Source organism: Lissotriton vulgaris, chromosome 7, assembly GCF_964263255.1.
Source record: "Lissotriton vulgaris chromosome 7, aLisVul1.2, whole genome shotgun sequence".
In the NCBI taxonomy this organism is placed as follows: Eukaryota; Metazoa; Chordata; class Amphibia; order Caudata; family Salamandridae; genus Lissotriton; species Lissotriton vulgaris.
In genome coordinates this window covers 616,239,708-616,257,503 of record NC_141695.1, presented here as the reverse complement: position 1 = coordinate 616,257,503, position 17,796 = coordinate 616,239,708, and the positions used below count along the sequence as shown (strand labels likewise).

At 46.6% G+C, this 17,796-nt stretch overlaps 1 protein-coding gene across 2 annotated transcripts in view; it reads right to left on the bottom strand.

The window, feature by feature from the left end:
- Positions 1-17,796, bottom strand: part of GGA3 (golgi associated, gamma adaptin ear containing, ARF binding protein 3) — a 730,479-nt gene that overhangs the window by 571,173 nt on the left and 141,510 nt on the right. For both annotated transcript variants that reach the window (XM_086930774.1, XM_086930775.1), the window contains one exon: positions 16,105-16,228. In XM_086930774.1, the coding sequence (XP_086786900.1) occupies positions 16,105-16,228 (124 nt within the window). The remainder of the gene's footprint in view (positions 1-16,104; positions 16,229-17,796) is intronic.

The window sequence follows — 17,796 nt, the reverse complement described above, 5'->3', positions numbered from 1 at the left end:
TTCATTTATTCAAGGTTTTGTCGTATTGTTGTGTACAATTTGCAAGCTGATTTATGCCGATTTCCACACAGGTCTCAGAAATGGAGACAACACACAGAGTGAAATTACTCATGTTCAATTGGTACTAAGTGACAAATATCCATTACCATCAATCTACTGTATTATGTGTTCCATCATGCTATGGGATGGGGACTGATAAAGACCGAGTACTATCTGTTTCATCCTAGAATGTTAACGGAATGGGGGATAAAATAAAGAGGGGTATTGTCCAGCCACATCTGAAAAGGCATTCTCCAGACCTTGTACTACTTCAAGAGACTCACTTAGTGGGTAATAAAAGTAAAGCCCTCACTCGATGGGGTTACAAACTCCTGGTGCATGCCGACTACACCACTGGCTCTAGGGGTATGGGAATCTTGGTGAAGAGAAGTACTCCCTTGATTGTACTCAACACATGGGCGGACCCCGGGGGACGATTTGCTGTACTGGAAGCCCAGTGGGAAGGGAGAGCACTTAATGTTATCTCATTATATTGCCGCCTACATTGGGGAAGACAGCCCTGGTAGACCTTGGCAACGTATTGACCGGCCTCCCAGAAGGCAACTTGATTATGGATGGGGACTATAATATGACAATGATTGATAGGCTGGACAGACACCCAGTGACCTGGAGCTAGACCGAATGAACTAATAGCGGAATTCACCACGGCATAGGGTTCACTGAAGTGGTGCGAAAACTACAACCGACTGACATACAATACATATATTTTTCCAGCGTTCACAACACTCTATCTCGTATTGACTATTTTCTAACATACACAGCCTCATTGGGCCGTTTTAGGAACTTCCAGACCCTGCCCAGAGGTATTTCAGATCACTCCCCAGTCAGACTTGAGTTCAGATACGGGGGAACAACAGCCAAGCACCACCATAGTCCTTAGCCCATAGCTGCTGAAAATACCAGATATTAACAAGGAACTGTGTACACAAACAGGGAATTACTTTAAAGAGAACGTAGGATTGGTTGACTCTGCCCAAACAATATGGGAAGCGTATAAAGTGGTCCTGAAGGGGCAGGCCCTGTCCTTAAAAACCGGATATATCAATAAGAGGCGACAGTTACTGGCTCAGATAGAAAATGACCTACACAAACTAGAGGAAGATCAAGCACGTAACCCCTCAAACGACACACATCACCAACTGACCCTGAAGCAAGACGAATATAGAATTAAAGCTCGAGAACACATGATGGCCAAACAGCACAATATTCAACACAGACTATATGAACTAGGTGACAGGGCAGGTAAGACACTGGCGTGGTTGGAAAAGAGAGAACAGGGCTCGAGGTGGGTGACCAGGTTGCAACTACCGGAGGGAAGGATACTAACACACCCTAGAGACATTGCGGAGGCTTTTGCAGATCACCTAGAGAAGATATATTCCCCTTCCACCACCTACAAGGCGGAAGACTCACGCCAGCTTCTCGCGGATAGCGATGTACAGACTCTCTCGGATTCTGACAGAGACTCCCTGGAGGGGACTTGACAGTAGAGGAGATTCAACAGGCTATTGGTCGTATTCACTCCGGGAAGGCGATGGGCCCAAATGTCACCCCCATTGAATTTTTAAAAGCGATGGCCTCCCAGGTAACCCAGCACCTACGAGCGATGTATGTACGAGGAGAGCTATGAGAAGGGACTGTTACCAGCAGATCAACGTCTAGCTACCATTACCAAAATTAGGTATGCTGTGTTATCAACCAGGGTTTGATAAGTGGGACGTGTTCGGGATCTAAGTAGTAAAATTTCTGGTTAAGAAGGGCTCAATCGTTAAGTTTGAGGAGCTCCAGAGGCAATACCGAACGGCCCGAGGGGGGGATATTCCGATACATGCAAATAAGAAATGCCTTGCAGGCGGCATTCCCAGACTTCGTGGACCTGCCAGAATCATCACCGTTAGAGACTCGCTTACTACATGGCCCACTATACATAAAGGCCATATCGTTAACGTATAAGAAACTTAGAGATAATATGCCGGATAGTTTTAGTAAACTCAGGGAACAGTGGGAAAGAGACGTGGGGTAAATAGATGAGGATGATTGGCGGTTGGCTCGTATTTCCCCTAGAGAAGCAGCCATCACGCTCTGATTTATGTTAATACAATTTAGGATTCTACATAGGTCCTATATGACCGGGATTACTCTGGCCAAAATAGGGGCAAGATCTGATGACCTTTGTCTGAGGGGTTGCCAACAGCCAGCCACCTTTAACCATACTATCTGGGAATGCCCAGATATTCAACATATCTAGGAAGAAGCCACCAACAACATACAGACCGCACTAGGTAAAGAAGTGACACTGACACAGACACTGGGATTGCTGAACATATGGGCTGCAACTGACCTTACCGAAACTGAACAACAGTTTGCGATATTAGGATACAAGTTAGTAAAAAGAGAACTGGCAAAGGGATGGTGGAGGGAGACTCCACCTTCTATTGTTCAATGGGCGAAGGAATTTGACAGATGCATGGTAGCTGAGAAAGAAGTTTTCATAACCCGAGGTTGCCCCAAAAAGTGGGACAGAAAATGGTCCAAATGGAATACCTATCGTGGTGACATTTGTATATCCCCAATGGTAGAGTTGGAATTAAGTAGAAACTTGAACAGAGATGTACACAATTAACATACTTGTTTTGATGACCTCTGTAAAGTGTATTGATGATATGAGTAACCAGTCATTTGTAATCGGCAATGTTTCTGTGATTGTCTAAATTAATAATAAGAATTAAAAAATAAAAATCACAGACCGTGTTCCTAGGTCCCACTCCCATGAGTGGGGAAAAAGAAGGGATTCAGAGAAACAATTACCAGAAGAAGCATAACAGAACTGGAAGCCTCTGCATCTGATAATGGCTAATGCTAAGCCTACGAGCCCACCTTTTTCCTTTACTATATCAGCAGTTAGACTTAAAGGTGCTGCGATTTTAATTTGGAATAGTAATTTGGGGAAAATATTACCCTTCGATAGGCTTTGAGGGTGCTCTGTAACTCTGAATGTGATGGTCTCCGCGCCCTGTTGTAAATAATTATTTGGATTATACATTCCAAGTTCCTTGCAAGTTGAGGGGAATTATTCTAACGTTTATGACTCTCAATAAAGATCCTACAATGTAGAAAAGGTGTAATGTTTGTTTACGTTTTGGGATTCGGTGCTGAGAGAAAGATTTGCTAACTGAATGTATAAGCTTTTTTTTAAATCATGGGATAGACAGCCTAGCAACAAATGAACTATTAAGAGGGAAACCAGGCAAGGGAAATGATTTGATTGAAACTCCATAATTTGGGGTAATTCATGATCAACTGCTCATTGTGGAGCTTCCGAAAAACTCAACATTAGATCTGCAAATTGTGGGAGCTTTTAGCAAGTGCACCCTCTCCTCCTACCTCCTTTCCACATTCTGTCTTTTTCATGTTGGGTTTGGTGCATCTATGAATGTTTTTTAATTAATTGTTGGTGTTCCTCCTAGTGGTTTGTGGAAGCTGGTCTAACCCACTTCCCATTCCCTTTCTGTTAGGGATCTCTAAATTACTTTTTATCACAAGCTCTCCTTCTCTTCTCTTTCAGCAGTTATATGGTTTTATATGCTTTTAATGCTCAAGAAAGTTATCCATTTTTCCCAAAACCAGCATGTAAGAAAGTGGGATAAGTGTTGGTTATCTCGAGACTAGACTATTGGAACTGTCTCAATATTGGAATTCTAGTGTACCTTCTTCACAGACTACAGTCTGTCCCAAACTTGTCTATTACATACTCTCCACCCATGTGCCTCTGTATTGTCGTGTCTAAAGAATCTTTACTGTTTCCCATAGAAAGTGTGCATCCTTAAAGGCATTTTCTATTACCGATCAGATTATCTCTAATTCTGGCCTTACTTACCATAGATGCAAATTCAAAGTATACTGCTCATCACATCCTTTACATTCCTCTCCCACCAACCTATTGACAGTAACCACATATGCCAGAACTGCTCTGGTGGTGGATCCTTCTCTTTTCTCGCAGCTAAGCTTTGGAACACTCTACCTACTGACATATGGAGTATCAACTGCCACATGCTAACTAGAAAAAGGATGACAACTACCATTTTTAAATACATTGAATTCATTAATCTACTATACCTGTAACAAAATTTAAAAAAATGTAGGATGCGAGTGTAGGAAGGTGCACATCTGACTATGGTTACCCCCAACTTTTTGCCTAGTGTTTATCTGGTTTTCGACTTAGTTGACCTGGGACCCTGCTATTCAGTACCCCAGGCCCTCTGCTCTCTCTGTTAAAATGGACTCCATGTACTCTAGCTACATACCAATTGCAACATGGATCACCGTGTGAGCCCCTGTACAGTTTACCCTAGGTACCCAGGGCATAGGTGCATCCAAGGCCTACCAGGGGCTGCAGCACGTATTGTGCCGCCCCTGGCCTGGCCTTACTATTTGACACAACTGGCTGATCACTCAGCTGGGGGCAAGGTGGTGTAATCATACTTTTCTTTAGATATAGTATCTCTATATCTAACCCATACAAGGACACACAGTAACCTATAAGTCACTCCTATGGCAGGCCTTATCAATCCTGGAGGCAGAGTGCTTGGTTATGTGTGAGATGGTGCTCTAACATGAGCTGAGCCTGTCTGCAGCTTTCGGAACCATGTCCTTTAGCTGTTTCCTGATAGCGTCATACCATATACTCTTAAGTGCATTATGAACCTCACGGTCAAATGCTAACTCTGGTTTGACATTATCAAAACATGTCGAGTAAGGTGTCAAACGAATTGGAATACTACCCCCTTGCCAATTCTGGCGACGGGGGTAGCATTCCACCCTTTTAGAGGGACACGACATGTACAGAACTAGAACCCCGGTTAAAGTTAACCCGAGCCTCAGCATCACAAAATGGATGCTGCTGCCACAGACACAAGTCTGACCTCCTGCTGCTGGGAGTCCTTCAGCAACGGAGGCCTGGACAAAGGGTTTCCTGCCTGGGGAGGTGCCAGCACCACCCCAGACAGGACTTTGTGTATCCAGATAGGCAGGGCTGAAAGGAATGAGACATGCCAGGGGCACACAAGGTGTCCCTGTGCATACCCCGGTTCAAACCAGTTGCTGGGGCACTCCAGCCCCAGCTCTGGCGCGAAACCGGACGAAGGATAGGGGGTGTAACCACCTCCCTTCCTGGTCCCACCCATGGGAGGGACCTAGTCACTAGTACAGCCCCCTTTAGCAGAATAAAGGTAGGAGCTGGTCCCATTCCAAATTAGATTATCCTGAACAACTTTACAAGAAGAAACTCTGGACTTCGACGTTCTGCTCTACAGAAGACTGAAGAAATCTCCCTTGTGGCCAAGGAGTGACCACCCTGCATCTGCAGGCACCATCAAGCATCCTAGCGGTTCACTTTGTCGTCCTTCCTGGTGGAACCAGACTTCAGAGCCTGACGAGACCCGGACTTCCAGACCTCTCCGACCTAAACTCACATCTGCAGCACAGCTGAGATCCGTGGGTGCGACGAGACAGGTGGGACCGCCCATCTTGAAGAAACTGCAATTCGCTTCCAGCACGACCTCTGAGGCACCCTCGAGAAAGTGCTTTGGTGATTGAGAAGCCCCAGCCCCGAGCAGCTCCTGCACCGAAGACCAGTGTAGAAGTGTGGCTCACTGGTTAGAGGAGGCAGACCTGGAAGCAGAGGTCAGCCCGGGACCAGGGTTCAATTCCCGACTCGGCGGGGTCTTGAGTCCTAAAAAAATGTCCACGGACTCGACAATTCTCGCTCCGGTGCCTACTCGATTCACGGGTTCACACTCTGCTACTCTGGGCAATAGCTTGCTTAATCTCCACAACGGCCCCTCGCGGTGGGATGCCTGGCTTTCACCTTGTGGATACCCTGCCTGGGTTATCTCACAGGGGAATACCAGGACGGGTTCCCTAAGCAAGCGCTTAGATACCGGGTTGGTGATTTGCGCTATATAAATACATGTACATTTACCAGCCCTCCAGCCTCCACGAGATCTGCGTGGGGCCCTTCTGCCTGGTTGCTGCTCGACGCGTTGTCTGGTCACTTGCCGGCTGGCTTGTGGCCTCCTAGACGACGAACCTTGAAATCTACATCGCTGGTTTGGTTGCTCCAGACTGGCCCTTGCTTCCTTTCAAAAGAGAAGTACTCCCTGACCCTCCTGGTCCGCACCAGACGCCATCTTCACTTGACCGCGTGGGTTGCCTTTGCCAAGGCCTGTTGACTCCGATCCTGGAACAGACACCGCCGACAGCGAGAGCCTGCGTGGGACAGCTCGTGCCACCATCCTGGTCGTCGAAGACACCTCCTGGTTCACGTGGCTGCAGAGACAAGCGTCACCTCTTCACCTGATCGCGACAACATCATCTGGTTCTGTCCTGGTTCCACTCCGGTTACTGGCTAGTGACTTTGAACATTGTCCCCTCTGATTTCAGGTCTCCATCATCTTCGATCCGCCCTTGGATCACTCCGGACATCTTCCTCCTGGTCACCTGCAGCATCTTTCTCCAAGGCTCCATTGACTTAAACGCGGAAACCCGAGACACGTTCACACCTATGCACCCACAGCCCGTGGGTGAGGTAACAAGAGCATTTCGGTGCTCATAGGTACATTGACTCTCCTAGTGTCCAGGTATCCTGTAGTTTTAGTCTCAACCAGTCGGAACTGTCCTTACTTACCTATTTTGTGAATTGTTCGTGCCCATTGACTTTGCATTGAAACCCGCGTGTGTGTTCTAACACTGCACACATGTCCCGTGGGCCTCCTGCTCCTTACCTAAGGTTAGGGTAGTGTAGCCCCAGCGATTCTACAGCCTCTGGGCATCCTCATTTCTTCTATCGTTCTACTTATACCATTTACTTAGTATATGGTTTGCCGTGCCCCTAGGGCACCATTGTAATTTGTGCAACTTATTGTATTTTTCTGAAGAGTATTGTTATGTGCTTAGCCCACTGATCTCATAAAGAGTTCAGAGATGTTTGTTAGTAATAAATATATTGTTTCTTTTCATAACAACCTGTGCGGTGTCCTTTCATCTAGTATTCAAGGGGTTATATGTGGTAAAACAGCTGGCTTCACATGCCAAAAGAGTTTAGCATAAGACTGCTCTGTCCATGCTACCATTAGGATAGCTGGTCTATAAGGTTGACTTACAACCAATCACCATAAGGGTTGTTTGACTGATACAAGGTGATCAATAGAACTAGTGAGCATTACATATCAGGCCAACTTCTCACAGTGAGTATGAGGTATGATTTTAGGCCTTCTCAAATGTTCAATGGAATGATATCTAACACTACTTTTTCAGAGATTTGTAAATACAAATTCATTGCATGCCTTAAGTTACAGGACATGTAGAATGATAGGAAGATGACCCACCAAAATCAGCAGTAAATTTCTTTTCAGCATACATCCTTCAATGGGCTAACTGCCAGTTATCTCTACTGAAACATGCACTAAACATTCCAATGCATAATCACCCTTCCGGATAGAGCAAACCAAATGGGAACACACAACATAAAGAAACAGCACACTCCCATGCTGTTCAGCAAAAGGGAGGCGGGCACGATAATTCTCCCTCTTTTACAACAAGATAAAGGAAAACAATCAGCATGAGAGAAACACAGGCCACAAGCAATTCTTAGAACAATCTCATCACATTTGTGGTGGATGCGGAATGCGAAGTGAGTAGAGTCTGTGTGCCCAACTCTAGTTGGCAGCTGATTGCTGAAGCTAGAAGCATATCTGTGTTTGCATCTCTTGTGGATAATATTTACTATCTTTACATGTAACTTGCAAATAAGAAAATAAATTACCATTTTCTTTCTACAAGAGTTCAACAGCAATGTTATTATATTTGTAGAGCTACCAGTGTAGAAAAGATCATGCATTTAATGCGACTGTGCCAATGTAAAGTGCCTTTGAAAAGAAATAGTCTGATGATGCGATTTCTGATATTTCGTATGCATTGCAACTATGCATGTAACATAGCTTACAATAGTACATTTTTGCAATTGAAATAGGCTTTTTGGAGCAGGTAATTTTCAAAATATGAAAGATGAATGGAGTGAGCAATTTTCGAATTCTGCAACCAAGAAATCTCGAATTGCCTTTCTAGGCAGATTAATCTAGGTGGAGATTGGATGACCCATATAAGACATCTTAGATGAAATCAGCCCTGGAAACCTCAGGCCTTAGTTCCCTAGTTTTGCCAATAATATGAGTTACTGACCAAATTAGCCATTATTTGTGCAGTGGTGAAGCTGCTGCTCCCACTTGTTTCTCCTGAACGTTTCATCTGCTAAAAGTACTTTAAAAACTAATATGAAATGGAGGAAATACTTATTCGTGCAATTTATAAGCGCACAACCTTTAATGGCCCAATTCTATGTCAGGACCGGAGGCTTCAGATTATGCTTTTCTCTCTCCGCTGTTTATTCAGAAGTCACCGCATAGCAGCCAGAAAAGCAATAAACATGGAAAAAACATATACAAAGTACCAACATCGGGTTAATAAGATCAACCGAAAAAATCGGAACACATTCAGGGAACTCCATATCCCATCAGTCCATGCTCATAGTCCTTCTACAGTGTCCACAATCCTTAAGGTAGGGCTTCCATCTTGTGGTCTCTTCCTCTTTCTTCGCTGCTTCGCAGCTAGTTAAGTGCTTTTTCCTATGCTCTCCCTCGTTATTGCAATGTGGGGGTGTTTTGGGTTCTAGGCACTGTATATATTGTGGTTTGGCTTAGGGGCTCTTCATTGATATTCTTATTAACGTTTATCTTTCAGAGCCCTTGTACTTTGTCGCGGGGACGTTTCGCCCCAGACGCGACTGTCCCCGAGAGTTGCGGTGTTGCCTCCTCGCCGCTAGAGGGAGGCATTGGGTCTCTTTCCTCCTCAGCGTGGTTCCCCGTCAGACGGGGGCAGCGCGGAGGAGGAGAGCCACGCCGGAGCCTTTCCTCTGCCGCCTCACCTTGACGCCCTGTTGGGTTGTAGTGCCCCGATTTTGATTTACGCCCTTAACGGGTCTGTACTAGCGGTTTACCGCGATTGACGCCTACGGGCTGTACATTTCCAGCACTCTTGGCGGTTAGTACCGCTTGCCAGCGTTTACCTTAGCAAGCGCGCAGGGAGGCGGCCTTGACCCGGTCTTTGCTAAGAGGGTCTGCGTGCTGGGTTGAGTGCTACCCCTAGACCGCCTGGCTTGCCAGTGACAAAAGCCTTTGCTAACCTTCGGTTGGCCCTTATCCCTGGTCCCTAGTGCCAGTTAAAACTTTTCGCCCTTCCCGCAGCATAGCAAGTAGGCAAGCATGGCGGAAGGGTATTATTTAGAGGAGGAGGAGACCCACCAGTATTTGGGGGATGATGAGTTTTACAATGCAGTGGATCAATCTATCTACAGGTGTGTGCAGGAGATAGTGGGGCCTAAGGAGGATCGGCTCTCGGCCCGTATTGCGGAGGAGTGCGCGAAGCTGGCTCCCGCACCAGTGGGTGCCCCTGTGGGGTCCCAGTCCCGCCAGCACCCAAGAAGGTCTGTAGGGACGGTGGCTCGGGGGGTGAGCCGGGTGTGGATAAGGACACCTTTGAACGCCTAAGAGATGCGTTCTTAGCTAAGGCTACTGACCCTGCCCCGGCGTCGCTCCCGGTCCCGCGCCCTTCGGTGCACACGGGGACAGCCCCTTCCTCTCCGGGAGGGCTCTCCCCTACAGACACCGACGACGAGGAGGATTCAGTGCGGTCTTGGCGCCCGTCCAGTACTTCGACTGAGTTGCCTCAGGACCCCTCAGGTATGCTGGACCCGGACGATATCATCCATCCGAGGTCGGCTGCCTGGACGCCAGGCGACAAGGGCGCGAAGTTTGTGGCGGGGCACCTCCGCAAGCCTCTAGAGAAGGAGGCACGTAGTTGCCTGCGGGGAGAATGTCCGCGCCCGACACTAGAAGGGAAGGTGGCCATGACTCCGGAACTGGACGGGAAGATGGCCACCTTTATGGCAAAATTTGTGAAAGATCCTCGCAAGGGCATCGACTGCTCTTGGCGGTCGTGCCAGGATAAGCTTCTGGATACCATAGGCCCCCTGACGAAGATCTTAGATATGGCGGAGGAGGCCAAGGCGTCAGGCTCTACAATAGCCCCTGACGTTTTATCTAATTGGGCACAGAGGGCAGTCATTTTCCTGGGCAACGCCAACTGCGCGCTCTCTACTGAACGCCGGCGCTCACTGCTCATTAAACTTGATCCCAAGTTAGGGGATCTGGCCTCTTCAAAGGCAGGAGCGGTGGCGCAGGGCGGCCCGTTTGGCGACCCGTTCATAAAAGAGCTGGGGAAGTTTGTTTCCACCTTTTCCTCCCTAGACAGAGCTCAGTCCACCATCAAGAGGGTGTTTCAGCAGCGTTTTTCTAGGGGGGACGGTCGTGGTAGGGGCCTCACGACCGGCCATGGCGGTCAGAACCAACCCAATAAGGGACAAGGCTCCGGCAGAGGCCAGTACAACTCCTCGGCCAACTACAACAACTTTTATCCCACCAAAGGCCAGCGGTTTCGTGGAAGAGGCGGCTTCAGGAACGACGCAGGAAACAATAGTTCCCACGGTGATTGTAATCCCTCCGTACCGAGTGCTAATAGGAGGGCGGTTGGATTGTTTCCCGGAGGCCTGGGCGGCGATCACGAGTGACGCCTGGGTTCTTTAGACTGTGCGAGGGTTCCGTATAGAGTTTTACGATCAGCCCTTTCAGGCGAGCGTGCCTCACCTGATCGTTTTCTCCCAAGAAGATGGGCGGTTGATCGACTAAGAGGTCTCAGAGCTGTTACGCAAAGGGGCCATTTGCCGATCAACGAGACACCCCTTCGGTTTCCTCAGCAATGTTTTCCTAGTGGAAAAGACAGACGGGGGCAAGAGGCTCGTCATAAACCTTCGAGAGTTCAACGGCTGGTTGGTATACAACCACTTCAAGATGGAGGGTATTCACCTCCTGAGAGATGTGCTTTTGCCCAACGACTGGATGGTCCGGTTGGACCTCAAGGACGCTTATCTGGTGGTTCCCATACATCCGCCTCACCGTCGATTCCTACAGTTTCTCTGGCGGGACCAGATTTTCGAATTCACGGCCCTTCCGTTTGGACTTTCCTCGGCCCCATGGTGTTTCACCAAGCTGCTACGCCCAGCAGTGGAGTCAGGGAATTCGGATGATCGTCTATCTGGACGACATTCTGCTTATGGCCCAATGTCCCAACAAGCTGGTGCTTCAGCTCAACCAGACGATCTCTCTCTTGCAGGGTCTGGGTTTCATTGTCAACAAGGACAAGTCAGTCTTCACACCCTCCCAAAAGATGGTGTTCCTAGGGTTCGTGGTGGACTCGGTGCAGGCATCTTTGAGCCTTCCTTCTCGGAAGATGGCCAAGATCCGGCACGTGCTTTGGCAGACGATCGCTAAGTCTCACACGTCCCTACGACAGATTGCCAGGGTAGTAGGGCTTCTTTCATCCTCGATTCAGGCAATCTTTCCGGGGCCACTTCATTAGCGGGCCCTGCAGCACCTCAAGGCTTACCACCTCAGAAGGGGCTTGACTTACGAGCAGTTGGTTCCTCTGTCGGAGGAAGTAAAAGGAGAAATGTCCTGGTGGCTCTCCCATATGTAGGCGTGGAACGGCCGTGCAATTTTCAGGTCGATTCCGGACTTGATAATAGAGTCGGACGCCAGCAGAACAGGCTGGGGGCGCCCGCTGGGGGATTTTTCCACAGGCGGCGGTTAGTCGTTAGAGGAGCAAGAGCTCCATATCAATTGTCTAGAGCTCCTGGCGGGCTCTTTTGCGGTCCGTTGCTGGACCAAGGACTCGGCGAAGTCGTGTGTACTTTTACGGATGGACAACATCTCAGCAAGCCGCTATGTCAACCACCTGGGCGGCCCTCGGTCGAGGGCCTTGGCAGATCTGGCGAAGGATTTTTGGGATTACTGCCTAGCCCATCAGGTCTCGGTGACGGCGGAGTACCTCCCGGGCCAGGCCAATCAGGTGGCGGATTGGCATTCAAGGTACCTGCGGGATTCAAGTCTCTGGAAGCTGGACACGCGGGTGTTTCACTGTTTGGAAACCATGTGGGGCCCGTTCTCGGTGGATCTGTTTGCGTCCCGCCTCGATTTCCAGCTGCCGAGGTTCTTCAGTTGGAGACCGGATCCCCTGGCGGAGGCAACCGATGCGTTCCTCCAAGACTGGAGTCGGAAAAGGCCCTACACTTTCCCCCCGTTTTCGATGGTGGTGAGGTCGGCGGCCCATCTTCGCCGCCAGAAGGCGGATGTGGTGATGGTGACGCCCTGGTGGAGGTCGCAAGTTTGGTTTCCGGTTCTTCTGGAAGTTTCTTGGGATTCTCCAATCCTACTCCCCCGGTTTCCTCGTCTCCTTCTCAATCCGGACAGGGAGCCTCATCACCTCATCATGCAGGATTCTCTCCGCCTCATGGCGTGGCGGCTTTCAGAAGACGCTGGTCGCTCCCGGGCCTTTCGGGCTCGGCTGAGTCCTTCTTGTCTAAGGCATGGGCCGACAGTATAACAAAGAGGTACCGCTCGGCTTGATCCAGATTGGTTCGTTGGTGTCTTCGACGGGACCTGGATCCCCTGGTCGCAGGTGTCGTTCCCATCTTAAACTTCTTAGCGGAGCTGGCGGCGGATGGGCTGGCCTACAGGACCATTAACTCAATGCGTTTGGCGATCTCGGCAGCGCATGAACCGCTGGATGGAGCATCCCTTGGTTTGCAGGCTTCTTCGGGGTGTATGTCTTTCTTTACCCCCGGAGCCAAGGTATTCCGTCTTGTGGGACGTGAATGTGGTTTTAAACCTTTTTCTTTCCTGACAGCACAATCGCTATCTTTCACTGAAAGAGTTATCGGCAAAGCTGGCTATGCTTTTGTGTTTAGTGTCTTGTCGCCGGGTTTCTGATGTGCGTGCCTTGGATATTTCTGCACGGATGTTTTCCCCTGAAGGGGTTACATTTACTGTGGGGCACCGTACAAAGTCCGCTACAAGGTCCATCTCGTAAACGGCCTTTGCGGACATTCCTAAGCTTTGTGTTGTGCAGTGTTTGAAAACATACGAGGACGTGACACTGGAATTTCGCCCTCCGGGCGAGAGGCAACTTCTAATTGCTCTTCGGAAACCGCACAAGGCGGAGTCTTCCCCCACTATCGCATGTTGGGTGCGGTGGGTGCTCCAAGAAGCTGGCAATGATACTAAACAATTTGGAGCTCATTCTGGTAGAGGTGCCTTGGCCTCGAAAGCTTTCTCCTTGGGAGCACGTTTGGAAGACCTGATGCGTGCCGCGGACTGGTCCTCGGATTCCACTTTCAAGCGGTTTTATTTTAAGCCTGTGGTGGATATTGCAAGTTTGGTGGTTAATCAGCTTTGAACAAGCATAATCTGAAGCCTCCGGTCCAGACATAGAATCGAAATTTGCCTAGCATAGTAACAGTAAGTTTCAATTCTATTAAGGACACGGAGGCGAGGATTATCCCACCCATACTTCCTGCGGAGATCCCTCCCCGTATTGGTGTAAGTAATCAATTTATTCTTTAAATGCAATCATTAAGACTTGTTCTGGTGACGAGTGTTGTTCTTACAGGTTTGGTCTTTTTCCTCTGGCGGAATTGCAACACTCACGCTGTTGTGTTTTTCCTGCTAGGTAATGATGGCGCAAAGCAAGACCGTTGATGATGTGGCGTGTCTCGCGCGGAGGAAGAGACCACAAGATGGACGCCCTGGATGTATGACGTTACATAGCATGCTTTTACCACGCATGCCTTTACAACACGTTTTTTACAACGCATGCCTTTACAAAGCATAGTGCTTTGGAGCGCTAGATAGTGAATAGTTTAATTTACTATTCCAACTCCAGTCCCCGTGGATAGTAGGGAAGGTGTTGGATAGTACATTAAACCTATTCCCTATCCTAGAGCGCCCCCCAGCGCAATGCGTTCTAATGGTTTGCGTTGTAAAAGTTGCGTCGTAATGGTAGTGCGTTGTAAAAGTTTCGTTGTAAAGGTTGTTTACCGGACGCCCTACCTTAAGGATTGTGGACACTGTAGAAGGACTATGAGCATGGACTGATGAGATATGGAGTTCCCTGAATGTGTTCTGATTTTTTCTGTTGCTCTTATTAACCTGATGTTGGGTATTTTGTATATGTTTTTTCCCTGTTTATTGCTTTTCTGGCTGCTATGCGGTGACATTTGAATAAACAGCGGAGAGAGAAAAGCATAATCCTCGCCTCCGTATCTTTAATAGAATTGAAACTTACCGTTACTATGCTAGGCAAATTTCGATTCTTCACAATAGTTTTCAAATGTTCACTTCACTAAAGTTCCTTTCACCAATCAAAAGAGAGAATGTAAGGGTGTTTTGTAGCCGTAGGAAATTGACAAGAGCTTATGATACATAGCATCAGTATTCTAGAGACATTAACTGCAGAGTTGACGTTTATGAATCGAGTATGCATTGTACAGTTGTTTACGTAGTGCTACTCTCGGTCTTAAACTGTAACCTTTTAAAGGCTGTGTGATTTTCTATGGACATTTTGATTTTTGGGGGGGAAATCTCAAAGGAAGGCAATCATCTAAATAGGCAAAAATTATTGTTGGGCACCAAAAAAACCCAGATCATATGTGGTAAGCGTAAAGCTATGCTCAGTAGACTATGAAAAAAAAAATAACATGAGAGATCTGCAGAGCTGCTCACAGATGTCAGCCTACTGAAATCAATACATTGTATGCCTGTCTCTCAAACTTGTTCATACATCACACTGCTAAGTGCTGTGTCCCATAACAAGTTAACCGCACACTGGTAGTCATCAAGCATTACATGGAAGCACTTCCTACATAGGGTCAAAACAAGCACAACATCATCCCACCCAGCAGAGAGCTACCCATGTAGGCAAGGTAGTAAGTGCTACATAAACGATGCAATACAATACAGTGTTTAAACAACATAAATGAACAGCCATGAACAGTATGTGTCACAACCAATCAAACTACAACATGGTTGGGAGCGTCAAGAATATTTTCACACTCTGAGAATTTTAAGAGATCTTAGGAAGTCAAGATTTTCTAACCTATTTTAGCTAAAAATGTGATCCGAATTTTACACCTCAAACCAAATATAATTTGCTTATGTATGCATATACAACAATTTTGTTCATAGTTCTGGAGTAGTTTTGCAGCCTTTTCCTTGAGGGCACTTTGATCACTTTGAGAGAGGTCTGCTTAGTAGTTGATCATCATTTTTTCTAAGGGTGAGACTCCTGAGGAAATAACATACTCTATATTTCATGCATTTTGTACCTTACATCTAGCAATCTACTTAAATGCAAATCACACTTATGTAATACATCGGTAAGTTGCTATTTGCCAAAAGAATGAAGGTAATGGGAGCTATAGATGCAGCATTAACTTTACTCAGAAAGGTTTTGAACCCAAATCCTGGATTATCACTACCCAGAATATGTTGAAGTTTTATACCCAGACATTTTCTGAATATATCATATGGCACAGTGAATGTACATTGTGTTTCTTCTTTTTAGTTGTCGCAGATGAACATTCAGAACAGATCGCACATAAGCAATGTCTCATCTGGTCCTTTGTAATGGATAACCGATCAACATCAATAAGGGAAGTAAGAGGGTACCAGTTCAGGACAGCTAGTCAATACAAACAGTAACCAATAAAAGGAAAGAATTCAGGGAACTATGGTCAATGACAAAGGGAAAGGAAAGACAATAAGGAACAGAACGTCAATGTAGTGCGACAAATAGGTTGACCAAGAGACAAAGATAAATGTATTTTACTACAGAGACACACATTTTCAATTAAGAAAATTGGGCATCAAAAGGGTTAACAATGTCAAGAGCTGGTTAAAGACAGAAGGGTCACTATAAGGGAATCAAAGTGAGAGATAGGTGGTGAAAAACAGAAAAGTTAACACTGCGCTGTAGATGGCCAGTGAAAGTGGATCGATGGGCAACAGGATAGAGATACCCAATGGAAGCTGTTCTTACCTTGCCTCTTTAGCATCTGATAGGCATCTTTGATTTTGGACTCCTCTGGCAAAGCCAATGTCCAGCTGTAAAGAAGCTCCACCACCTTGGACTTCACTTTCTCAGAAACTCTGTCACCCAGGTACTATTAGAGAAAGAAAACAACATGAGAGATCAAAGAAGACAAAATTGTGGTGCTCTACAAGGCCAGCTACAGAGAAGGCTGGATGGCAGCAAGCACACATATCACATGGGCTTGACCAGTAGTGAAACAACTCTTGTAGAGTGCAGATGGTAGGAGAGCATACCAGTGATAGAAATAAACGCTGTACGAGGGCCCTAGAGGGAACATCATCAAAGTGGTGGCCTAATTAATCCTTAGCCGTTTTATAATTAGATATCCCTTTATTTTCATGCTTGCTGCATAAATGCAAATTTTCCATTAAACAGACTCTAACTTCAGTGCACTGTGCTGCTCAACACCAATTTCTGAAGACTGTCTGGCAGTATACAACAATGAGCCCTATTGCCTTCGATCTCTCACTTACACAAATCATTGGTGGCCATATTTAGGAGGTGATGCACGATCAAAGGAAAACAACAACATCCCACTAGTATCAAAGCCAGACTGGGAACTAAACATTGCCATAACAAAAGCTTGAGATAACAAGGAAGTAAACCAGGAGTCTTTTAGTGGAGTCTATCCCACACCCTTCAAGAAAATGTTCAGAAAAAACAGACTCAGGTTAAGCATTTTACTGAATATTTATTCAAACATATTGCCAAAAAATGCCATAGGTTGAACTAATAACACAATCCTATACCCGGGAATCAAAGAGAAATATTTCTCCATTACAGATTAACCTAGCCATAATTTCTGATTTTTCTTTCCCTACACTGTCTTTGCCTCTCTGTCATTCATCTATCAATGTATTTTCCTACACCTTTTCAGTCGTTAAGTCAGCCTTTTATTTTCTTTTTTTAAATGTATTTATTGGAATTTGTTTTGCAATTTGTACATACAGCGTGTTCCATTAGCATTTTAACTGTGCATATCAGAACTATAACAACGTAAAACAACAGGTACGGTCAATATCATTTCCCCATGTCTGCCACCTTCAGCCCCGCCAACAATACCATAGCAGTTTGGTGAGGAACCATTATCTCATTAGCATCGACATTTATAACATATTACGTACATTTTGCATTTAATTCACACTCCCGGGGAACAGCGTTCTGGGTCGCTTTAGTCAGCCTTTTCTAACTTTTCTCGCCCTCCTATTTTTCACGTTACTACCTCTTCGCTTTCTATCACATCTCGAATTTTGAAACTGACATTGTTGCACTTGCCGCTGATAGGGTGTTTGAACTACTCTGAATTACTGTGTGCCAGCTTTTTAAAAATCTTTGCTGCTGCTATCGTGTATTTTACGTGGCGGGGCATTTTTAAAATAACTGGTGTGGGGAATGAAAAATTTCCTAGCTAACGTAACGGAAAGTTTCAATTCTATTAAGGACTCGGAGGCGAGGATTATGCCTTCTTTCTTCACTTTATTCAACAGCAGCGAAGACACAATAAACTACGCTTCCCATGGAACAGTGGGAAAGCAGTAGAAAAGAAACAACACTGTGGCAACCAATCATGACAAGAGTCAGTGTCCAATAGGGAGACAGGGAGTTCAACAAAGTCCTCTGACATCATCCCCTCTTCCT